This window comes from Schistocerca cancellata, chromosome 5 (genome assembly GCF_023864275.1).
Source record: "Schistocerca cancellata isolate TAMUIC-IGC-003103 chromosome 5, iqSchCanc2.1, whole genome shotgun sequence".
In the NCBI taxonomy this organism is placed as follows: Eukaryota; Metazoa; Arthropoda; class Insecta; order Orthoptera; family Acrididae; genus Schistocerca; species Schistocerca cancellata.
In genome coordinates, this window is record NC_064630.1 from 281,877,203 (window position 1) to 281,904,184 (window position 26,982).

General features: G+C 42.9%; 1 protein-coding gene across 1 annotated transcript in view; it reads left to right on the forward strand.

Moving 5' to 3' along the window:
• The window catches only part of LOC126188497 (nephrin-like), a 758,389-nt gene that overhangs the window by 693,645 nt on the left and 37,762 nt on the right, over nt 1–26,982 (forward strand). Inside the window, exons 11-13 of the mRNA XM_049930101.1 lie at nt 12,334–12,630; nt 19,928–20,224; nt 25,798–25,928. Of these exons, the coding sequence (XP_049786058.1) occupies nt 12,334–12,630; nt 19,928–20,224; nt 25,798–25,928 (725 nt within the window). The remainder of the gene's footprint in view (nt 1–12,333; nt 12,631–19,927; nt 20,225–25,797; nt 25,929–26,982) is intronic.

A 26,982-nucleotide genomic window follows, 5' to 3' on the forward strand; every position in this document is an offset into this window, starting at 1 on the left:
AAGTTGGTAGGGGTGTTGCAAGGTAGAGAAATAACTATTAAGAAAAAAAAATCACCGTTTCCGAGCTAATTACAATTGACATTAAAATCTACAAGTTACGAAAGCAAATTCAGGTGGCCCACCAAATACAGTTTGTGTCAGCTTTTCTCATAGCTTGGAGGATAGCGAACGAGACTGTGTCTCTGGTTCGATCGTTACTACCGTCCCATGTCCAGTATTTGTATTGCTATGTAGTTCGGTTTTGGGAGACCAAACGAAGATACCATCTCTGGCGGGCTGCTTGAGCTCGCGCACGCAACGTTTGATAGTATAACTTCACTGCTGATTGACTCGGAAAGTATCGATTTTTTTTCTGGACAACTATTTATCGACGCAAAGTATCCTGCAACACCCTCATAAGCTTTTCGGTCTGTTTCTGAACACACTGTCTAGGATCGTACTGCCATATTCCTTGTAAGTGTGACTCGATATTATCATCGATGCTGTAACATCACATAATCTCTCAACCCGTGATATTAAATTTTGTTTCCACCTACCCTTGTAGGTGCTTCATCTCTTTTGTCAGACAGTGGTAACAGTGAGAATCTCGTCATGTGAATCACGTTTACGGTTACGGTGGAGATATAAAGTCTTGTCACAAAAGTAATAAGAACTTGATATTGGCTACTGAAATCAACTGCCTCTCTCGACTAGCTGAAATCTTGGAGAAATAGGAGAAGGATTTGAAAAAGTTTCAGGTCTTCTTTGTTTCGCCGTTGTATTAGCATATTTGAATAGTCTGCTTCTAACTTTGCTGTCAAAACATCTTTCATAGCTTTGCTGTTGTTGTTGTGGTCTTCAGTCCTGAGACTGGTTTGATGCAGCTCTCCATGCTACCCTATCCTGTGCAAGTTTCTTCATCTCCCAGTACCTACTGCAACCTACATCCTACTGAATCTGCTTAGTGTATTCATCTCTTGGTCTCCCTCTACGATTTTTACCCTCCACGCTGCCCTCCAGTACTAAATTTGTGATCCCTTGATGTCTCAGAACATGTCCTACCAACCGGTCCCTTCTTCTCGTCAAGTTGTGCCACAAACTCCTCTTCTCCCCAATTCTATTCAATACCTCCTCATTAGTTATGTGATCTACCCATATAATCTTCAGCATTCTTCTGTAGCACCATATTTCGAAAGCTTCTATTCTCTTCCTGCCCAAACTATTTATTGTCCATGTTTCACTTCCATACATGGCTACACTCCATACAAATACTTTCAGAAACGACTTCCTGACACTTAAATCTATACACGATGTTAACAAATTCCTCTTCTTCAGAAACGCTTTCCTCGCCATTGCCAGTCTACATTTTATATCTTCTCTACTTCGACCATCATCAGTTATTTTGCTCCCCAAATAGCAAACCTCCTTTACTACTGTAAGCGTCTCATTTCCTAATCTGATTCCCTCAGCATCACCCGAATTAATTCGACTACATTCCATTATCCTCGTTTTGCTTTTGTTGATGTTCATCATATATCCTCCTTTCAAGACACTGTCCATTCCGTTCAACTGCTCTTCCAAGTCCTTTCCTGTCTCTGACAGAATTACAATGTCATCGGCGAACCTCAAAGTTTTTATTTCTTCTCCATGGATTTTAGTACCTACTCCGAATTTTTCTTTTGTTTCCTTTACTGCTTGCTCAATATACAGATTGAATAACATTGGGGAGAGGCTACAACCCTGTCTTACTCCCTTCCCAACCACTTCTTCCCTTTCATGCCCCTCGACTCTTACAACTGCCATCTGGTTTCTGTACAAATTGTAAATAGCCTTTCGCTCCCTGTATTTTTCCCCTGCCACCTTTAGAATTTGAAAGAGGGTATTCTAGTCAAGATTGTCAAATGCTTTCTCTAAGTCTACAAATGCTAGAAACGTAGGTTTGCCTTTCCTTAATCTTTCTTCTAAGATAAGTCGTAAGGTAAGTATTGCCTCACGTGTTCCAATATTTCTACGGAATCCAAACTGATCTTCCCCGAGGTCGGCTTCTACCAGTTTTTCCATTCGTCTGTAAAGAATTCGCGTTATTATTTTGCAGCTGTGACTTATTAAACTGATAGTTCGGTAATTTTCACATCTATCAACACCTGCTTTCTTTGGGATTGTAATTATTATATTCTTTTTGAAGTCTGAGGCTACTTCGCATGTGTCATACATCTTGCTTACCAGATGGTAGAGTTTGGTCAGGACTGGCTCTCCCAAGGCCGTCAGTAGTTCTAATGGAATGTTGTCTACTCCCTGGGTCTTGTTTCGGCTCAGGTGTTTCATTGCTCTGTCAAACTCTTCACGCAGTATCGTATCTCACATTTCATCTTCATCTACATTCTCTTTCATTTCTATAATATTGTCCTCAAGTACATCGCCCTTGTATAGACCTTCTGTATACTCCTTCCACCTTTCTGCTTTCCCTTCTTTGGTTAGGACTGGATTTCCATCTGAGCTCTTGATATTCATACAAGTGGTTCCCTTTTCTCCAAAGATCTGTTTAATTTTCCTGTAGGCAGTATCTATCTTACCCCTAGTGAGATAAGCCTCTACATCTTTACATTTGTCCTCTAGCCATCCCTGCTTAGCCATTTTGCACTTCCTGTCGATCTCATTTTTGAGACGTTGGTATTCCTTTTTGCCTGCTTCATTTACTGCGTTTTTATGTTTCCTCCTTTCATCAATTAAATTCAATATTTTTTCTGTTACCCATGGATTTCTAGGAGCCCTCGTCTTTTTACCTACTTGATCCTCTGCTGCCTTCACTACTTGATCCCTCAGAGCTACCCATTCTTCTTCTACTGTACTTCTTTCCCCCACTGCTGTCAATTGTTCCCTTATGCTCTCCCTGAAACTCTGCACAACCTCTGGTTTAGTCAGTTTATCCAGGTCCCATCTCCTTAAATTCCCACCTTTTTGCAGTTTCTTCAGTTTTACTCTGCAGTTCATAACCAATAGGTTGTGGTCAGAGTCCACATCTGCCCCTGGAAATGTCTTACAATTTAAAACCTGATTCTTAACTCTCTGTCTTACCATTACATAATCTATCTGATACCTTCTAGTATCTCCAGGATTCTTCCATGTATACAACTTTCTTTTATGATTATTGAACCAAGTGTCAGCTATGACTAAGTTATGCTCTGTGCAAAATTCTAACAGACGGCTTCCTCTTTCATTTCTTACCCCCAATCCATATTCACCTACTATGTTTCCTTCTCTCCATTTTCCTACACTCTAATTCCAGTCACCCATGACTATTAAATTTTCGTCTCCCTTCACTATCTGAATAATTTCTTTTATCTCATCATACATTTCATCAATTTCTTCATCATCTGCAGAGCTAGTTGGCATATAAACTTGTACTACTGTAGTAGGCGTGGGATTCTTGTCTATCTTGGCCACAATAATGCGTTCACAATGCTGTTTGTAGTAGCTTGCCCGCACTCCTATTTTTTTTATTCATTATTAAACCTACTCCTACATTACCCCTATTTGATTTTGTATTTATAACCCGGTATGCACCTGACCAAAAGTCTTGTTCCTCCTGCCACCGAACTTCACTAATTCCCACTATATCTAACTTTAACCTATCCATTTCCCTCTTTAAATTTTCTAACCTACCTGCCCGATTAAGGGACCTGACATTCCACGCTCCGATCCGTAGAATGCCAGTTTTCTTTCTCCTGATAACAACGTCCTCTTGAGTAGTCCCATGCCGGAGATCCGAATGGGGAACTATTTTACGTCTGGAATATTTTATCCAAGAGGACGCCATCATCATTTAACCATATAGTAAAGCTGCATGCCCTCGGGAAAAATTAGGTCTGTAGTTTCCCCTTGCTTATAGCCGTTCGCAGTACCAGCACAGCAAGGCCGTTTTGGTTATTGTTACAAGGCCAGATCAGTCAATCATCCAGACTGTTGCCCCTGCAAGTGCTGAAAAGGCTGCTGCCTCTCTTCAGGAACCACACGTTTGTCTGGCCTCTCAACAGATACCCCTCCGTTGTGGTTGCACCTACGGTACGGCCATCCGTATCGCTGAAGCACGCAAGCCTCCCCACCAGCGGCAAGGTCCATGGTTCATGGGGGGGGGTTCATAGCTTTAACGAAATGAAACGTTCTGTGAGAGAGGCGGACTTTCTAAAGAAAATATCTGAAATTACCTCTAAAGTATGTACACAGAAACAGGAAAGTAATAAGAAGTAATCTGTAAAGGAACCATGGTACTACGTAAAAACCCAATAAATGTAAGGATCAAGGCTTCTTAGGAGCGGTGTTCACGTGATTGTTATAAGATAGAGTTATGTTACCCTCTTTGTTTGCAGAATATCGTGCTGTTGGTGTCTTTTGACAAGGGAAGAGAATTACTTCGTCTATAATCAGGTAGCGTAATTTCTTGTCATATTCTTGGGAATTTAGCGACAAGGGTTACCCTATGGAAGTGTGCTTTTATAACATAACACCGTAAGAGAAGAAAGCAATAACGGGAAACGCCGAATAGATACGTTATGTGACTTAAAATGTAATCTTTCTCTCAGTATGTTAAATTCTTACACATAATTAAGACAAGTAGTTGTGTCAAGTAAAATTATATACCAAGCTTGGGATCGTAAAAGTCGGGAATAGCTTTTATATTGCACGCGCAGGGCCTACTAATTTCAACAAGGGCCAGTTACGTGTCCTGGAACCATCTCGGATTAGTCTACGATAATCAAGCGATCTGGCGCGGATTTCTAATGCCATACTTAGGCTACATGGTATTACGATCTGAAGCTTTTACCGTAACTATAGATACACCAACACGTTACTATTTTCGGAGGTCATGGTCTTGCTGCTCACCAGCGTTTCACTTAGCGTAATGATACTGAGAAAAATTAAAAATAAGATTACTTTGTAGGTTAAATAATTCCGGAATAGGAGAAGCGTGGGCGTAAGGGCCACTGCGGGCGTAGCGGCCATTTCGATGTGTTAGTCCATGTAGAGCTGCAGTCGTACGAAAACTGCACAGTTGTGTTACTCGAAACACATACTTTTCTGCTTATCGATTTGAAAGAAACAGGACGTCGCGTTTCTCGCAGTCACGTTTTGTGTGGTCTTGAGACCATCTCATGTAAGTTACCAAAAATTTACTTAACAGGTTACGTTTTTCGAACATAATTGTGTTGTAAAAGTCGTTACTTAGCAACCAATTCTCGTGTCGGCCATTGCTTCACCGGTGGCCTTCACCAGCCGAAAACACCTTATGTGAAAAGGCGTCTAAGACGACACAATGGACAGCCAGTAGCCACTATACCCGCCGTGAGGCATCCCTTTTCCTTCTGTTCCTACTGTTATTAATGTGAACAGAAGTTGAATATTGACAAGAAAAAGGTGTCCGGAGAGTTTCAGTCATTTTTACATCAAAAGAAAGAAAGCAAATTTACGACCATCTGTTGTTGGACAAGATTTCTCTGTATGTGAGGTAAGGATCTACTATACACAGCATTTTAACTGTCCAAAAGGAATAATTTTTCTCATAATTTTAATAAGGAAATCTGAATGACTGGAAATGGGTGGTCTGCTGGTTTCCTGAAACGGTTTGCTACATTGAGAGTGGGCTGGGGTAAGCAATGTAGGACCACGAACACAGTGCTTTTACTGGTGAGGATGAAAATGACTGTGAGGAAACTGTGCCTAAAATTTCTGGAAACATTTCACCTTACTTTTTTCGGTAACAATAAATCATTGTTTTTGAAAAAAAAAATAATTATAACCTATAGATAACGTATGGTTTTTGCACAAATAACTTATTTTGTCTCTCAGTACAAACTTTCAAAGTTAAAACTATTTTTCTCAATTTATTTAGGCCTACTTACCAATGTGGCTATTGTGCGCTACCCCGTTGGGGTAGTTTCTAAGTCGATTGCCACTCACCTAGAGAAATCATCAAACCTTGAGCTTGGTGTTACGTCTGCTCTTACCCTATAGTGCTATGGTCTATGCAGAAAACTACATATAATAACTGAAAGATATGTCGCTGTCTCTATCTACATATCTGTTTCATGTATTTTGACACTTTAGTGCCACTGAATTGTGTTTCAGTGGATATAACTCACTGTTTAAACAGCGGACTCCAGTATTTTAGTTCAGTGGGCTCCAAAGCTAAAACAGACTTTCAGAATTATAACAAACTGCCGCACCAAGTGTCACTGGTTTGATTTCCTTTAGTTTTGGATTACCTTCTTCTATGAGCGTACTATTTGTGTTGTGGTTGTTTCTGCTGAGTCTGAGAAAACACCTACGTCATCCACAAACGCTAAACGTTCTATTTGTAGGTTGTTCCTTTTAGATCTTTTCAGGTACGTTATTACTGACGTTGGGATGTCCCTTTGTCATACTATTGTTATTATCCTACTCTAACTCCCACATTGGTTTCGCTTTCTCCTAATGGTATTGTCCATTCCCTATGAGTTTATCTGGAATACACCTCTACATTTTATTTTGAAAGTGGTGTTATGTAGCCTCTCTATTTTGTCACTTAGCGTTTGCGAAACAATTTCAGAGCATTTATTTGTCTAGATTTGTCTGCTTCTGTTGTCCGCCTGCAACGCCCACACACTCGGCTTGGTTAAGTCGCGTGACCCACAAATCTCGGATGCACAGCCATCGGTTACTAAATCTGCCAAATCGAAGTGGAACATATAAAACACAGAAGGACAATGACAACTCACCCGACTACAATCTCCTTAATAAGGAATTATTGGTGAATAAAGGGATTAAATTTGGTCCTGACTTTTCAAGGAAATACATATTTACAACTGGGTGAATAATTTAGCCGCTCGAAACGAACTTGTACAGTTTTGCAATAACACGGTCACCAGTCGATATGGACAAACTTAACTGCAATATCAGTTAATTACAGAAACGCTGTGCGTAACTAACGCTGTGCGTATAGCTCGATTATGCAATTTTGTAACGTGCTTGCTGATGCAAATATTCCCTGCGATTACTGTACTGAATTTAGCAATCCTGAATCACTTTGCTCGTTAATAAGTGAAGTTTATTAGTACCGTAAAGCGTACTGTGAACACTGTAACATTGAAACGAACTTGAGCACAAGCATACATAGACGTCGTAGTACACTACTATTTATCGTGACATATTTTTTCTCAGATGATGTACGTAGAACAGAGAAATAAAATAACCTCTTCTCTGATGGACCCTCAGCTTCCATAAGGTCATAATATGGCGTCATCTTTACACTTTACACTGACAAAATTAGCTGCAAATTGTTTATCTCCTGATGATTACATAATTTCACGACAAGCTTTTTTCGGCATATGTCATATTACCATGTGTACCTGTTGACATAACATTTACAAATCACTTTATTCTACGTCCGTGTAACGGTAATATGAGATTTTGTCTTATATTATTCTTATGTTCAGTGGAGTGGCTTCCTCAAATCATCTTTGAACTTAAGTTATTTTATTCACTATATTGTTAACGTAGGTCATATACAGGGTGTTACAAAAACATATTTTCTTTCTTTGTGTGTGTGGAATGTTTCCTGAAAGTTTGGCCGTACCTTTTTGTAACACCCTGTATTTACTTTAATTATAATGGTGAAATTTCGCATCATTTTGTGACAGTTGTAAAATGAGAGATGGTTCATGTGTGAATGTAATAGAACGATGAGATTTTATATCATCTTGTACTTACGTTTAGCAGGAATGACATCCATAAATAATCTTAGAAGTGTTCTTTTGTGTAGTGTGCCGAAAGTAAGTATGTGATATATGTCAGCAACATAGAACATAAAAGAACTTACGTTCTAAGATGATTTGTGGACCGCACTCCATCTAGACGAGAATATAATATAAGATAAAATCTCATATTACTTGTACATAGAGATGGAATAAAATAAAAGATAAATATAATGTCAACAGGAACACTTGCTAACGTGCCGAAACAACCTTGCCGGAACTTACGCAATCAACATGAAATAATCAATTTGCAGCTAATTTTGTTAAAAGTACAAAGAAGAAAAATAAAACTTTCAAACCACTGTAAATCACTATGAAATACGAACTGCTGGAACAACGTTGAACTGCTGACACATTGAGATCAATATAGAACAACATAAAATTAAAAGCAGTTTTCCTTCAATAGTTAACTTATTTAGTGCCACCATTCAAATTAAATAATGACTTGCAACTATAAGAATACCGAACTGAAGGTCTGTTACTATGCAAGGAGTCTTTTTTTTTTATCTACAAATACTCCTAAATTTTTCAAAGGAATGAAATTTTATATACATCTGTTAAATTCTGTATCTCACTCATGTTACTCGAGCATCCTAATAGAAATCTTGGAATCAGAAATCTATCCCTGGTAATAACAACCTCGGTCAGTAATTTAGTCTAACGTATAGAATTGACAGGGTTCCAGAAGTGACACAGGGATTTAAAATTTAAATTGAAGATCACTCTGCACATCAGTGTTACAGTCTCTCGTGATGCTGGCGTCGGTGAACATCGTAAACTTGAAACTAGGTTGGTCGCTAGCAAAACTGATGCATTCCCGAATTTTGCGACAAGTCATTTACATTGTGATGTAGCACAATCTGTTGTCAGTTTTTTCTTCTCTGTCCACTGGAACCCATGACTGTCAGATCGCGAGAAAGCTACATACGGTCAGCTTCCGCCTCACAGAGTGCACACGAGTGCTGCCTGCACGTTACGAGAACTCCTCGAGTCTCAAACGTCTGCTTTAGGACGAGGCCGAACTCCTTCTTCTGCCGTCCATCACGCTCACCCACGCACGCCAAGATTGAAGGTCATTGTCAGGAAGGTGTACCAGTCCTAACCTTTGCACTTATGCTAATATAATAAGCACTGAAGGTTCTTGTTAAAGTGTGTTTCATCCAAAGTACAAAGAAACAATCAGTCTAAGGTGCTTCATATTTGAGAAATTAAACACAGTATGCGTTACTATTACTGTCGAGACGTTAATGCTCAACTTACAAATAATTTCTTAGAAGAGCAGTCACGTAAGGTGACATTAACCTCACGCCACTCTTATTTAGATAGTATTCTCCTTGAAAATTATAATGCAATTAGTGTCAGTTAACGCTTTTCCTAATTGAAATGGGGTGACGAAGCTTACAGACGGAATTGTTAGTGCAGGACTGTTATTATAATGTTCTTTCCATCGTTAACTGACATAACTATTCAGTTCTCAACCTCTGGCACTCGCTAAGGTTCTCTCTGTTTGGCTAGCGCAGCTGCTCTCCAGCTACGTAATGACTTCAGGAGCATGCATTCCCCTGATATCCCCTTCCGAGTAATTTTCTTTCTCCACGACTAGTGGAGGCTGTTATACCGAGGCCATATTGTAGTGGAATATTGTGGTCAAGCAAAAATTCCAGAACGAGTCGTATCCTTCCCTAGTTTCTAAACTATCTCCTGGCAGTGATCAGCTGTGAGATATATCCCTCCTTAATAAAGATATGTCACAATGTTACACGGAATATACAGCTGAAATTTTGTCGAACTTCAAACGTTTGTGCCTTTATGTTTCCATAAACAGCAAATGTTTCACGATGAAAGAATTATATGGATGGATGTCATCCGGTTTCCACCGAGCTGCATGCCAATCGCTTTCGTACCATTTCGCCGAATCCTGTGTCAATTTCACTGCTTTTATTACTCGAATAGTTTTCCATTTCACTGTAGACGTGGAATGTTCCAGTTGAAGGCATGTTCCCGGCCGGAGTGGCCGCGCGGTTCTAGGCGCTACAGTCTGGAGCCGAGCGACCGCTCCGGTCGCAGGTTCGAATCCTGCCTCGGGCATGGATGTGTGTGATGTCCTTAGTTAGGTTTAGTTAGTTCTATGTTCTAGGCGACTGATGACCTCAGATGTTAAGTCGCATAGTGCTCAGAGCCATTTGAACCATTTGAAGGCATGTTGCGGTATAATTTCTTAATCGACTATAAAACCAAACTGCTTCGCGACACCTAACGACTTACTCTGTGACCGTAATCTACATTTATATCAAGTGATTCCTTTTATTTCATATACAGAGTCTATTTATGATAACAGCACAAAGTTGTTGATTGCTTTCTGATTGTATTGATACCACATAATTCCTGTAAGCATTCCATTCTTCGAATGCTGAACGACTTCAATACGGTATGTCATGCTTTGCTACCATGAACTGAGGATAGCAACTGAAGGCCATAATAGTGTTGCGGAATCAGTATCAAGCAGTCTGTCTCTTCCAGCCATTTGGTATGCGGAACATCCGTTACATTCATCAAAGCATACTGACGAAAGCAGCAAGTTGTATTTGAGGCATGCTGTATTCAGTGGGGGCTCAGATTTTATTTTTATCGACCTCAGGCATGGGTAATATCACAGCGACCACCTCAGAAAAACATTAGGTAATCGCGAGGGATCGAACCGGAGAATTCCTTGTGAGCAGTTGTAAGTATTAACGCCATGGCCGCGGGGAACGCCAAGGTTACAGTGACGCAGTCCGATCACGTATTGCAACAGTAACTTGTATCATATTACCTTAGGAATGACGTAACCCTAAAGCACATAACCGAGCGGGGTGGCGCAGTGGTTAGACACTGGACTCGCATTCGGGAGGACGACGGTTCAATCCCGCGTCCGGCCATCCTGATTTAGGTTTTCCGTGATTTCCCTAAATCACTCCAGGCAAATGACGGGATGGTTCCTCTGAAAGGGCACGGCCGACTTCCTTCCCAATCCTTCCCTAATCCGATGAGACCGATGACCACGCTGTCTGGTCTCCTTCCCCAAACCAACCAATCAACCAACCCTAAAGCACAATAATATCATTACTGTGTGTTGCAGCTACATGCAAATCATTCATAAAGCAGATTATTGTAGCTACGTAGTGCGAAAAATTTGTAGTTAGTTTGTCATATTTATTTCAATCTCTCTCTTCCCCTACAGCTTTTAACATTAACCCCTCTTTCTAAGAACATGGAAGTTGTTGCCTGACGTCTTAACGCATGTCCTCCCCCTTCCTCTTACAATGTTCTTCACATTTCCTCTCCTCAGCGATTATGCGGAGAACCTCCTCATTCGCTATCGTATTAGCCCAACAAATTTCTGTAGCCGCACTTCTCGAAAACTTCGACCTTCTCTTTCGACTTCTTCACAGTTCGTGATTCACTTCCCTACAATGGGGTGCTCTAAACTTACCTACTCAGATAGATCTTACTCTAGGTAAGGCCGATATTTCACACTACTAGGCTTCTTTTGGACAGTTACGCCTTTAGGGCCACTGCCTGACTGCTTTTCGTTTCTTCCTTGCTCGCCTATCATGGGTTATTCTGCTTCCAAGGTAGCAGAATTTCTTCACCTTGTCTACCTCATTATTCCTACTTGTGGTGGTTACTCACTGTCTCATTTCTAGCACTCTTCGTCAATATCGTGTTCCTTTGGTTTACCATCACTCCACATACTCTGCTCGCTAGATTATTCTCTCTACTTAGTATTCCCTTCAGCTCATCCGCACTTTCAGTGACGATAGCTGTGTCAAGGCAATGCCTGTCATTGATATCCGTTCTCCCTGAATTTTAGTGTCAGCTCTGAACTTTTCTTTTATTTCCGTCACTAAAAAATAAGAAGTGATCTAAACAGTGTTTGTTTATTTGCTACAAGTAGAAAGAGGTTGCACTAAGTAGGGCGTTAGACACTGATGCAGTCTTTCTACACTTCAGTCCAACACCTACGTAGAAAAAGCAATAGCGCCTCGGAGTGGAGGTTGTGATTGATTATCTACTGTAAGAGAAGCGATCACCGTTTCTAAGACATAGTGTCAATTGTGAGACTTGGTTCTTGGTCCTCTTTTCTTGTTATTCCTTCTTGATTCTTATACAAATTGTGTATTACCTGTCTTTCCCTACATATTAAGCCGATTTTTCTGATAATTTCGAACAAGTTGCGCCATTTTACATTGGCGAACGCTTTTTTTCTAGGTGGACACATCGTATTAACGTGTCCGTGCGAGCTTCAATTTCTGTGATTCTCACACCAGTATACTTGGAAGCAATTTATGAGCCTGAGTCTTCTTGGAATGTGCCGAATGTGCTGAAGTGCTCAAAGAAACTGTTTTTTCATAACTTTTGTATTCGGAAACAATAAGTTGCTACAATGGGTGAGGACAGTTAAAAAACCAATAATTGCATATCGCCGCTGCTCCCATTTTGCTCTTTGAATCTAATTACTAAAAAGACACGTTCTTAGAGCGTGGTTAGAAGTAAAACACACTGTGCACGCTACGCTTGTGGGCAGGTCGTCCCGACCCGCCGCACAACTGCAGCATCGTGAACCAGACGGCGGACTCGCTGCACGTGGAGTGCTCGGAGGGCTTCGACGGCGGGCTGCCGCAGGAGTTCGTGATGGAGGTGTACGACGCGGCGTCGCAGGCGCTCGTCGGCAACGTGAGCTCGCGCGCGCCCGCCTTCACCGTCAGCGGCCTGCAGCCGGGGCTCGGCTTCGACGTGGCGCTGCTCGCCGCCAACAGCAAGGGCCGCAGCCGCGCCGTCACCCTGCACGCCTACACGCTGCAGCCCGCAGAGCGGCGAGCAGGTACTCTCCCAGAAACTTTTTCTTAAGGTGGCTTTCGGTACGTGTCCACGCATCTACACTATGCGTTCAAAAGTATGCAGAATCCAGGCTGAAAATGGCTTACAAGCTCGAGGCGCCCTCCATCGCTAATGCTGGAATTCAGTATGGTGTTGGCCCACCCTTAGCCTTGATGACAACTTCCACTCTCGCCGGCATACGTTCAATCATGTGCTGGCAGGTTTCTTGGGGAATGGCAGTCCATTACTCACGGAGTGCTCCAATGAGGAGAGCTATCTATGACGGTCGGTGAGGCCTGGCACGAAGTCGACGTTCCAAAACACCCCAAAGGTGTTTTATAGGATTCAGGCAGGACTCTGTACAGGCCAGTCGATTTCAGGGATATTATTGTCGTGTAACCACACCGCCACAGGTCGTGCATTATGAACAAGTGCTCGATTGTATTGAAAGATGCAATCGCAATCCCCGAATTGATCGTCAACAGTGGAAAGCAAGAAGGTGCTTAAAACATCAATGTAGGCCCGTCCTGTGATAGTGCCACGCAAAACAACAAGGGGCGCGTGCCCCCTCCATGGAAGACGCTACCACAGCGTAACACCACCGCCTCCGAATTTTACTGTTGGCACTACACACGCTGGCTGATGACGTTCACCGGGCATTCGCCATGCCCACACCCTGCCACCGGATAGTCACATTGTGTTCCCTTATTCGTCACTCCACACAACGTTCTTTCACTGTGAAGTCGTGCAATGTTTTCGCTCCGTACACCAAGCGAGGCGTGACGTGTGGCTTATGAGCAGTGGTTCGACCATAAAATCCAATTTTTCTCACCTCTCCCCTAACTGTCATAGTACTTACAGTGGATCCTGATGCAGTTTGGAATTCCTGTGTTATGTTCAGGATAGATATCTCCCTATTACACATTACGATACTCTTCAACTGTCAGCGGTCTCTGTCAGTCAACAGACGAGATCGGCCTGTACACTTTCGTGCTGTACGTGTTCCTTCACATTTCCACTTCACTATCACATTGGAAACAGTGGACGTAGGAATGTTTAGAATTGTGGAAATCTCGCGTACAGACGTATGACACAAGTGACACCCAGTCACCTGACGACATTCGAAGTACGTGAGTTCCACGGAGCGCCCCATTCTGTTCTCACACGATGTCTAGTGAGTCACTGATGTGGAGTATCTCGCAACAGGTGGCAGCACAATGCATCTAATATGGAAAACGTATGTTTTTGGGGATGTCCGGATACTTTTGATCACATAGCGTATTTCAAATGTGGAATGGCAGTTGTGACGATAGCAACACAATACCCAGTTACCGAGCGGAAAAATCTCCGACTTGGCCGGAAATCGAACCTAGGCCCCTTCAGTCAGCAACCTGCCTTGCTGAGCGGGCCGATACCGAGGCAGACTACAAACTCTCACGTACCATTTGGGAAGCGGTGTTTTATCTGCAGAGGAAGAAAATACATTCTCATAAGGCAGCTGAACGTATTTCTCTGTCTCAGCAACCCCATACGAATGTCAGTTTCTAAGCATCCCTCCCATCTGGTCCACTGGCGAAAAAAGAAAATGGGCCTTTCTGTCGACACGTATCACAGCTTTTCCTTCGGCAACAACTGACACGTTGCTAAGCATCTTTAGAGGAGCAGTTTCACGAACAGTGTACACTAACAAGTTATATTGTTATGCTCCGTTAGATTGGTTCAAATGGCTCTGAGCACTATGGGACTCAACTGCTGTGGTCATAAGTCCCCTAGAACTTAGAACTACTTAAACCTAACTAACCTAAGGACAGCACACAACACCCAGCCATCACGAGGCAGAGAAAATCTCTGACCCCGCCGGGAATCGAACCCGGGAACCCGGGCGTGGGAAGCGAGAACGCTACCGCACGACCACGATATGCTCCGTTAGTGTCATCTCGGGGCGTGCGATACTGCTGGCCACTTCCTGGAAGATTCAGACTGTGTGCCGGACCGAGAGTGGAACTCGAGACCTTTGCCTTTCGCTGGCAAGAGCTCTATTGACTGTGCTACCCAAGCACAGCTGACAGCCTGTCCTCACAGCTTTACTTCCGCCAGTACCTCATGTCTTACTTTCCAAACTTCACAGCAATTATCCAGCTAAACTTGTAGGAATAGCACTTCTGGAAGAAAGGAGAGGAGCACTTGTCCGCAAAAGGCAAAGGTCCCCATTTGGAGTCTCGGTCAGGAACAAATTTTTAATCTTCTACAGAGTAAAGTTTCATTCTATAACCTATTATGCCGATCATTCCTAGTTCTCTACTATCTGCATACTTTATACAAAATTTCATGTGAAAAATAAAGGAAGAATAGTTACAATCAAAATAGATTAAATCGCCTTCAATGTAATCACGATCAGTGATAGCAAACTTCTTATGAATTCGATCGAATTATTGTGGTAACGCATTGTAGGATATACATAACGTCAGCGAATGTACATGAACAATTATGCTTATATCTTTGATTATCTTAAACCCATGTGCTGTCATTCTAAAAGACAGCCGCAAGTGTCCGTCACGATAGTGTCATTGTAAAATGGAGCACAAAATGGGGTAAAGAGTTAACGGGAAGCTTTGCTTCAAATCAGGAAAACGGCAACGGAGACTCACGGAAAGTTAGTTCAAGTGCACGTTGTTAAAGCAGTGAGTGAAAAGTGTGTGAGTCGCTTAAAGGCTTTAGAGAGGGAAAGGTTGGTGTCGAGGATGAGCCGCGTTTGGGTCAACACGTGCATTCCAATGCAGCGTCGAAAAAGTGCGGCCGTTGCTCCAGGATGATTGGCGGCTGTCTTTGATAACGAGATCAGAAGAGATGAAGATAAAAATAGCCTGTGGAAGCGCTATTGATCAAGAGCATGAGCAGACGTTGCGGATATCCAACACACCTGACCACGTTGCGTCGGCCGATTTCACGAGATGCGTCTGGTGACGATTTCCTACAGGTTAACACCAATATCAGAAGTTTACTTACGTAATGATGCTTACTCTGAAGACCAATAAAGATATTTTGCATGTAACTCCTGTTTCCTCCATTTTCTGAGACTATTCACCGATATTTTCAGACGCATCTTGTGTTCGTAAAACAGAACATCTAGCGCGATAGCTTACGAATCAGGAAGGTAAGCCAGACAAGGATCGATCCCGTATATCGAGTTAACGACGTGGGCTAGTACATCAATCAGCCTGAGTGTGGTAGTTAGTTTGTTTGCCAAGCTCGTTTAACCAGATATACTGTAATGTTCCCACAATCCGCCTCAGATAACAGGCAAATAGTTAAAATGCAATAAAAGACAGAAAAATTTAGTAACGGCCACAGAAGTCAGTCCCAGATAACGTTTTCTGTATGTCAGTGTTTCTGTCAGTGAGTGTAGCAAATGCAAGTTAAAACATTACAACCACTTACGCATTCCTACACATATAGTCTAGTTGTGACTGTGGGCATGTATGTGTTTTTAATGTTTTAACTTATAGTTACTGCACTGTAGATGGCCACACAATGACCGTAATCTCGATATACAATGAACATTATTTGCGACTGATTGCTGTACCCGTTACTTCCTTAAACAAATAGGGTAAAGGCACGGTATACAACTGTTTCTCAATAGAATCAAACCTGATAACACAGAAGAAAGTTACCAAGCTCCACAGATGAGTCATATGAGTTCCCTACCGTATGTTACCTTGGCGACTGTAGAATCACGAAGAGCATTCGGTCACCACGTTAAATAATAAAAGGAAAGTTTGGGAAATGCTGAAAAAAAGCAGTACAGTATTAGATGGGATAAACGCTAGGGAAAAGAAAAGATGAAAGAAAGCGTAATCTATGTTAACTATTAAATAACGAGTGAGCAGCACAGATGAAGAAAGGATTTTCAGGAAATTCGTACTAGGAATCGGAAGCAATTGTTGAATCATAGAGGTAATCAACTGTATCTAGACTGAAGAAAAAGAAATTACTTAGAACGGCAAAAGTTCTAAGAAATTCTAACACTGAAATACATACTATACTTTGTTGACATAATATCCGAACTGGAGATTTGCTCCAGATCTTAACTAGACGTCTCAAATACGAGAACACTTCGAAAAGTAAGTTACATGTGCCGTACCGCTCTAAGACCATTTGCCGGAAGAGATAACCTATTCTCGATTTTTCGTGGACACCTTTCTGTAGGGCTAGGGATGACAGATACATCACAATGTAGAAATTAAATTGTGCTGCAACTGGAAACGCTCTCTGAAGTTGAAAACCGCAGGATAGTAAGATTCTTGTGCACAACTCTCTATTTCACACGTATTATTCTGGCGGTATATCTACCAAATGCAATGTCGTGTCCAGCCTTAGTGAAATGGTGCCGACGATTTGAACAAGTCCGGCATACATCGGTGATGTCGATCGGGGCGTAAGGCCATTGACATCCACCACACACGCAAGTTTCCGATGACGAAGACGTTCACTCAGTCGTTCTGGAATGACTCCGTGACCAAGGCGTGGGAGGGGGGGGGGAGGGAGTGTGGAGGGGGATTTCTCTTGTAGAGGGGTTGAACTGTTCGTAGAATGTGCGACCGTTGTTTACAGATACTTGGTGACTGTTGAAATGAAAAAAGAGTCGTATATCTGTGTCACTTCTGAAGTGTAGTGTTGCATCGACAAAAGTTATTTGGTCTGTAATTATAATGAGTAACTTATCATTAGAATGTGAAACCAAGGCCATGTTTCACTTATCGTTTTTAATATAATTTCTTCAAAAGAAGAAGCTTTTGTTTTTCTCTCTTTTTCATTCTCCATCGGCTGCTGCACGCATTATAACACCCAGTTTTACAATAATTTCTCCATGAATTTTACAACTGTGAAAATTTTTCGTAGTGAGATTCGTGCATTACAGTGTTCAAAATTAAATGCACGGAATGATTCTAAATGTTGCTCACATACTGGAGGGGCTGACAGAGTAGTCGAAATACTACAACTTTGGAACATGAAATTATAGGCTTCGAAGTAATCCTGAAGCAATGAAAGCTTTGGATCCTCAGAAACAGCGAGGAAAATTAATGTACATGCACCTTAAGGCGGGAAAAGGTAGTGTATTGTTTACTCAACAGTGTCGTCCACTGCAGAAGTTGTTTAAAATGGCGACTTAAACATCTTCGTACACAATTATGGCATACTCTACAAACTACTCAAGGCATCCCACGAACCTTGTTAGACGTTGCAAGTGTTCTGGCTAGAACAGTCTGAGGATGTACCATTTAACATGCATTACTATATGTGAATGCAACTAGACGGAGCACCAGCATACTTCTTTGAGCATCTCAATGCAAAAGACGATGGAAGGGGAAGTCCAATTACACGCCCACATCGCTCTGCTGATCTGACACGACATGACCCTTCGGTTTGTATTTGTGAAAGGAAGCCTCGTGTACGTGATACCAATGTCAGAGCAAGGCACACTTCTCATCAAGGTACTAGAAGAGTCTGATTAGGTTCATGCGACACCTAGTGCACCTGGTAGAGCGATTCAGAAAGATCTACGGAAATTTTATGCATATACTGAATGTACTGATTGCCATTTCGAACAACTTCTGTAATGTACTTTTTCAGTAAAGGGTGTATTACCTTTGTTAAGCATAAAGTTCATGTGTATTGAGTGTCCTCGATGTTTCTGAATTTTCAAAGCTTTCTGTGACTCAGCATTACTTCCAAGACAATACTTTCTTGTTGTTGCACGTTGTAAGATAAAAAAAGAAGACGTACCACAAAGGAATTATCCGAATGGGACGGAAATCGGTAGATGTGACGTGCCTGTGCAGGTAAGCAAACGATTATAATTTCAGAAAAATTGGATGACTGAGTCAAGAGAAAGAGCTTCTCAGACTGAGCAAGTCAGAAACGCTTTGGTCCATCAGTGGCCCCTATGCCCCCAAATACTCGACTTGGCGTTGATTGACAGAGATGCTGGATGTCCTTCTGGGGGATATCGTGCCACATTCTGTCCGATCTACACATTGAAACGTGAAAATGCATAGCTGCTTCGAGGGCCCTTTCCGCAATGCTGCAAACATTGTCAACTGGGGAGAGATCCGGTGACACTGTTGGCCAGGCAGGATTGGCAAACATGTAGAGAAGTAGTAGAAACTCTCGCCGTGTGGATGTGGGTCATTGTCGTGCTGAAACGTAAGGCCGGGATAGCTTACCATGAATGGCAACAAAATGAGGCGTAGGATACCGTCGAAGTACCGCTGTGTTGTAAGTGTGTCGCGAATGGCAACCAAAGATGTTATGTTGTGAAAAGAAATGTCACACGGGACCACCACTCTCTGTTGTCGGACCACATGGTGGACCACAGTGAGGCTGGTATTCCACTACTGCCGAAATGCCTCCAGGCACGTCTTCCGCTGGTCATTGGGGCTCAGTTCGATGCAGGACTCATCAGAGTCTGCTCCAGTCAATGAGCATATAGACTGAAGATGCGTCTGAAGAGCCCCTGAGAGTGTTGGCGTACCGTCCTGGCAGTATGGAGTGCCTTTCTTTTCATTGCAAGACTCCTTTGTTATCATCCGCAGCAGCTCTACGGCACAGCTGTACGTCGACGATATTATACGCCACGGTTTGTTTCCATTCAAGACAAGCCATCCTGAGATTACATTTCGGCAGCGAGAGATTTTACTGCTTGTCGGTCTGCTTGGCCTGCGAGGTCGCCAGACCGCTCCCCAACTGAGAACGCTCGGAACATTATGGGCAGGCCTCTCCAACCACCTCAGCTCGGGATTTTGGTGATTTAACGCAACAGTCGAAGAGAATTTATCACGATATGCGCAGGGGGACAGCCAATAACTTAGTCAATCTATGCCAAGCAGAAGAACCGCGTGCCTAAGGGTCAGAGCTGGACTAAAGCGTTATTGACATGCTCAATGTGTGCAATTTGTGAAGTTGATTCTCTTGAATAAATCATCCAATTTTTCTGAAATTGTAATCATTAGTGTGTCCGCACATGTACATCGCGTCTACCGCTGCTTTTTCATTATTTATTGTTTCTTTTTACACCTTTCTACCAGCTCTTTCAATTTATGTTCAACCTTTCGAATCATCCTGTAAATGGCATCGGAGTAGAGATACCTGCAACGTTGCAGCTGCGACAGTTCTACGACGACGGTACAGCGTCGGCTTTACGTGGCACTTAGCTTTCTGCTCTTGCTGATGAGTACGCTACAGAAAATAGTGCGCTGGCACGGATGTAGCGAGGTGACGCGGCGGCGCGTGTGTGCCGGCAGCGTCGGCGGGCGTGGGCCGGCTGGCGCCGCTGCTGGGCGTGGTGGCGGGCTGCGCCGTGCTGGCCGTGCTGCTGGCCGCCGCCGTCGCGACGCTCATCGTGCGCACGCGGCGCCGCCGCCGGCTGCGCGGCTACGACAAGGCCGCCAACTGCGACTCGGGGCTCACCGACGCCTACAGCTCCGGCAAGGAGGCGGCCGAGGCGGCGGCCGTCGCGGCGGCGGCGGCGGGGGCCGGCGTCGCGGGCAGCCGCGACAGCATCGACGACAAGAACCCAGACGTCGTGCCGCACAACAGCGGTGAGTCCACTAATGCAGCACGCGAAGGTGGCGAGGAACGGCGTTACTCATTCGAATGAGGAGGATTGTTTTATAGATGGTTATTCAGGTACCACCCACTGATGTCTTTCTATGCAACCCGCAGTGTTGTAACTGGCCTTCGAAAACCACACGTGAGATGCCGGCCGGAGTGGCCGAGCGGTTCTAGGCGCTTCAGTCTGGAACCGCGCTACCGCTACGGTCGCAGGTTCGAATGCTGTTCTAAGTTCTAGGCGACTGATGGCCTCAGATGTTAAGTCCCATAGTGCTCAGAGCCATTTGAACCATTTTTTGAACACGTGAGACTTTTTAATTTAGCCCTAGAATATACTGTACGAATGGCAGCAGATAATTCAGAGGGTATGGATTTAAATGGAAATATTAAGATATTAGGGTATGCAGATGATCTAAACATCATTAGCGATAGGAAAGAATCTGTAACAGCAAATGCGAATGCGTTAATCAAGGCTATTGAAGATGTAAGTGTAACGATAAGTGAAGACAAAACTAAATACCTGGTTACTACTAGAATGCCAACAGCAGTAGATCAGGAAGTGTTACGAGTTGGAGACATGCAGTTTTAAAATGTGAACACATTTAAGTATCTAGTCGTGGACATCACTTCGAGAAATGAGATTGAATCCGAACTGAAGCAGAGATTACGGGCGGGAAATGAGTGCTACTTCTCACTGAATCGATTACTTTCATCACGGATATTGTCAAGGAATCTAAAAATTAGAATATACAACACTATTATTCTACCAGTTATGCTGTATGAGTGTGAGACCTGGTCTCTCACTGTGCAAAAAGGAAAGCCGTTTCGAGTATTTGAAAACAAAATTTTGAGGAAAATTTTCGGAGCAAAAAGGGATGACAATAGCGGAGAGTGGCGAAAACTGCATAACGAAGAGTTTCACGAACTCTATTCAAGCCCTGACATAATCAGTATTATTAAAACGCATAGGCTGCGATGGGCGGGTCACGTAGCTGGAATGGATGAGGGCAGGGCAGCGCGCAGAGTACTGATAGGGCACTTAGAGGGTAAACGTCCTGTGGGGAGACCGAGGCGTAAATGGGAGGACAATGTGAAGAATGATTTGAGGAGCCTAGGTATTGAAGGTGAATGGAAGGAAATACCCCAAGATAGTGACAGATGGCGAAAATACGTTTCTGCGGTAATGGACTCTCGAGTCTGGTATGACCAGTGAGTGTGTGAGTGAATGGACATGTACGGGTATGGAGACAACCTCATGAATCCTTGGACCCTGAATGTCAGCAGGGGCCGTTCAAGTTGGTGGAGGCTCTTTAATGGTGTGGGGCGTGTGCTGTTGGGGTGATTTGTGACCCCTGATACGTCTAGATATGACTCTTGTAGGTGGCGCGTACGTAAGCGTCCTGTCTGATCACCTGCATCCATTCGTGTCCGTTGTGCCTTCCGACGGAACTGGGCAATTCCAGCAGGACAATGCGATATTTCACACGTCCAAGAATGCTACAGAGTGGCTACAGAAACACTCTTCTGAGTTTAAACACTTCCTCTGGCCACCAATCTCCCCAGACATGAACTTTACTGAGCATATCTGGGATGTCTTTCAACGTGCTGTTCAGAATAGATCTCAACCCCTTGTACTCTTACGGAGTTATGGACAGCCCGGGCAGGATTCATGGTATCAGTTCCCTCCAGCACTACTTCAGACATTAGTCGAGTCGATGTCACGTCGCGTTGTGGCACTTCTGCATGCTCTCTGGGGCCCTACACGATATTAGGCAGGTGTATGAGTTTCTTTGGCTCTTCAGTACATTTAAAGTTCGAAAGACTAACATCGTCACTGGTACGTAGTGATCGCAATACTTCAGTAATACAAAAATTAATTTCCATCTCCATCGCTGACGTGCTACTCGAAACTACACTTTTAAAAACTGATTATGTTGCGCAAGGCATTGCAACAAGTCGCAGGTTAAGAAAACTAATTTGTGGTCGAGATGGAAATTAATTTTGGATGTTGCTAAGTACTTGTGGGACGTAACTTCATCGTTTTCAGCAAATACTATCGAATTGTAATGTATCATCTTTCTTCCAAAGTATCGGTTTGTTCGATGAGAATAGAATGTTATTGAAGAAAGGGTAGCCGCGCGGGATTAGCCGAGCGGTCTCAGGCGCTGCAGTCATGGACTGTGCGGCTGGTCCCGGCGGAGGTTCGAGTCCTCCCTCGGGCATGGGTGTGTGTGTTTGGCATTAGGATAATTTGGGTTAAGTAGTGTGTAAGGTTAGGGACTGATGACCTTAGCAGTCAAGTCCCATAAGATTTCACACACATTTGAACATTTTTTTTTTTTTTTTTTTTTTGAAGAAAGGTTACATCACTTTGCCAACAACAAGGGAAAACATTTGATCATTAAAATTAGAGGAAAGTACTGGTTCTTTTACTCTTTCCTTGCTGCGTAAGAGATTCAGTAAGAGATTGCGAATTTTATTTCATTGTCATGTAACATATGCTGCAGGCCAGGATGTCGTCGTTACAATACAGCGAGCTTAGTGTCTAGAAAACTTGTTGCTATTAACTGCGAATACATATGAAATTGCTTATATAAGAATAATCATACTTCGTATAAAAACACAGAATGCAGGTTCGACATAAAAATGTTGAAATGAGAAGACGATAGAGTGCTTACAACGCGCAATCGTCGGGTCGTTAAACGGAGTACGTCCAACTAATTTAAAAGGCCAAAAAATATGGAAAAAGCTTCATTAGTCCAGGACTGCAGCATTATGCACTATGCTACAAAATGAAGACTAAATAATTCATGCAGCATTATTACTTCACAACAGAACTCAAGATACCGGAATAACACAACACTTTATCCCGTGGCTTAGCAAGAAAGGAAGAAAGAAATTGCTACATTTTATTATCTTAACTAAAAGTATCAGAAGACTTTCACAGACATGACGTTTACCATCAATAATTTAATCTCATTTTCCCTTGGAAGATTGTATGAAATTCAGTCAGGTAGATGCTTGTAATTAAATAATTTGCTACGATGTGTATACATAGCGTAAAAGCTCTAAAATTCTATGCTATGGACATTGTTGTTAACTGAAATTGATATACTCGAGCTCCACTTACAGAGTTTTTAGTAAGATACTCTATTACTTTTTATTTGAACCTCTGAGTATTTCCAAAGCAAGTGCTCACTACACTGCAGTCATGTGACGACAAAAAAAAAGTTTCACTGGGAATGTAATGTAATATGAGTGCAACGTCTTAATCATTGTACACTTTTGCCCGCTCATGACACTAACGTACTTCAGTCTCTGCATTGGTAAAAATCTGTGTGACTATGCGATGTTGTAGTCATTCTCATGCAAATATCTCACCATTCTATGGAGCTGCCGATTTCCCAACAATGGAGTCGTATCTTCGGGAGGCTAAACAACGAAACTTGCAAACAGTTATCGACCTGACAGAAAATGCTAAGAATTTTCGGAGTCTCGTTAAATCAGTAAACTGATCAAAATCATTCGACCATACACTCAGTGGCATTGTGGCGTCGAAACAAAGGATGAAAGAGAGAAGGCTTTTTGCAAAATTGCTTCACAAAGTTATAGTATCTACTGGTCAACAAACATTAATGCAAGTTAAACCACTGGATAGTTGCATATCACAATATATTTTAAAATGTACGTACATGTAAATGAATGTTCAACATCTCCTCCTGAACAACTGCACCGATTTAAACGAAACGTGGTACACATATTACTTGCTATCTGGAAAGAAGTGCTGTGGGGTTAAGGACCATCTACATCTGATTGGGATGGGAATAAAAAGGGAGTGGCATAGAAGCATAACTCATTAACACCTGGAGCAATTTCAGCCAAATTTGTTCGGTACACGACTCATAACTTGTATGTTGATACTGTGAGATTAAGATGCCCCATTACCAATAGGGGTGCCGATGTGAATGAGAATCGGTGACATGAAAATATTCGAAAACGGCCTATTGATATTTATTTCCTGTATTTCCATAAGATACTTTTAAAAATACGAAGTTCAATGTGTCTATGTTCGACGTGTCAACCAGGTCACCAGAACGCGAGCTACAGCGAGCTAATAATTTTTTCACAGTATTTCAGGACCTACGATCAAGCTACACGGCTGAATACACACCATTTCTGGAATCTTACAGTGTAAAATAGCAGAGACTGAGACATGTATATGTGTGCTATATGTGTCAGATACGTATGTGTTCGACATCTTCTCCCAAGCCCTTGGTTCGATTTGAACTAATCTAATTACACATATTGCTTACTGTCTCGAAAGAAATACTTTGTGGTTGAAAACTACAAATACCCAGTTGAGTGGCGTTGGTGGTGATGGACAGAGAAGGATGGGAGGAGAAGGTAGATAGATAGAGAGAGAAGATGATGAGATGCTTAGGCATATAGGGTCAAGCAAATGGGCATAGGGAGAGGAGGACGAGGTGGTGAGAGGCAGAGCAGGAGATGGACAAAGAGGGGTGGAGGAGGAGATGAATGGGAGAGGGGAAGGAGGAGATGGACTGAGAGAGGGTGACGAAGTGGTGCGCAGAGAAAGGGAGGGGATGAAGAGACGAACAGAGACGTGAGGGATGGATGGAAAAGGGGTAGGAGGGGGAGGAGGAGAAGGAGGAGGAGGGCGTGGACAGAAAGAGGGGGGAACACGACATGGACAGAGAGAGGAGGAAAGAGATGAACTAACAGAAGACTGCAATAAATAAATACCCAGGCAATGGTGGATTTCTCAGCTAGTACATATTTGAAAAAGATGTTCTGCAAGTAAGTGAACGAAGTGGAAGAAACTGAAACTTAAAGTTCCCGAAGTTCATCGTCTATCACAGGAGGAAGTCATTGGAATTTATAATAACGTGAGGATGTACCAGTAGCGTTCAACACAACATGGACCACGCTAGGACACATATTCGAAGGAAATATTTCCGAGTCTATCAACAGCAGTTGGGAGCAGCGAACAGAATCAGTTATCTGAGGTTGTAGTGGAGTCGCTAAACCTACGATACCCATGGTCTCTGTCACTGATCCGTTGATAGCAAAGATGTAAGATTACCTGGAAGACAGTGTCAAAAAGAATGAAATGAAGTAGTTTTTGCGTGTACTTTTATCAACAATTTCCTTCAGTTAACGTCATCGAAGATTGTGAGAGATGCAGTCGTGATACACTGCTGTGTTTATACTTCCATGGGCATCTGGAGTATTTCAATGCTTTCTGGCCATTTATAAGGAAGATGTTTACTATAATGCACGATTGTGTAGTTAGTAGCCATAATAATAAGGTATGCCTGTAATAAAAGCAGGCGCACTGTTAACTTCATCTACATCGCGATACGTTTGCACACTCAAAAGCGTTTATTCAAAATAGCTAATACTGCCGGTTTAAGCCCTTGTACTTACAACTGAATTCTCTAACTACAGCCAACGTGATAGCGACAAGCACCCTGTAACGGCAGCTAGCCGTGTGTATGCGACTGCGCAGTGAGCCCGATGTTTTGCCCTTTGCCCACAGACGCCGACGTGCAGGACGATGACGACGACGACACCGGCGGCGTGGGTGGCGGCCGGCACGGGCGGCATCCGAGTGGCGGCGGAGGCGGCGGGGGCGGTCCGGCCAGCCACGTGCGCTACGTCACCAGGAACGTGAGTACCGCCACACGCCCCGCCTCTGCTCGCACCGCCCACCATCGGGGATGCCTCAACTGCCACTGCCAGTGTCACCCTCGCACAGCCACCTGTCTCACATACTTACGCGTCAGAGAGATTAGTGGACAGGCTTCCAGAAGTTTACCGAAGGATATTTTCTCTACAGGAGAATTCACACATAAACTCACATCTACACACCCGCCCACCCACCCACCCACCCACCCACCGACACACACACACACACACACACACACACACACACACACACACACACACACGCTTAAACCCACACAAACATACACAAATAGATTTTACAACGAAAGCGGAATTTCTAACACAGAGAGAAATGTGCATTCTTTTATGTAAATGAAACATACACGAAAAGTTGGGTTCTAGCCAGGACACCAAGTGTTGCTCATGGCGATAGAGTCATGAGTCAACATCTTAACAGCCCTAGTGAAAGCTTCGCCATTTCTGTTGAGCAGCTTCTCCTCATTCCCTTCACCTTCATATGGCGCAAACCCCAGCCACCCTCCTGATTATATTACTCTGTGGCAAATACTTCTGATTTAAACGCCAACTACGCTCACATAATATGCACTAACAGTCGAATTTAATGACACATTTGCGGACTTTCCGTTGCCACTACCAGCAATGGAAGTGAATTTCGCCAATAGATATTTGTAACTGGGAAATTGAGCCATGTATGCTGAGGTTTTAATGGTATTCCATTGTGTTGTTATACAATGGAAGTAAATATAAAACACTCAGGAAAAAGAAGAATATTAAGCAAGTTAATATACTCAGTATGCTCGCTTTCTCATGTGTTTCAGCGGATATTGAACACTCCTCTACTCTGTGAGAGTACCATCTTCGATTGGTATAGGAAACAAATCGTAAATTTTGTTAGTAGTGTTAAGCTACAAAAATTCTCAGACAAATATCTTTCAAACAATGATTTCTATCATTAGAAATGCAAGCAATCATGTCCTCTGTGGGTAAAAGATTTTGTGGCACCTCAAAATAATATGTATCACTGATCATGTGAATA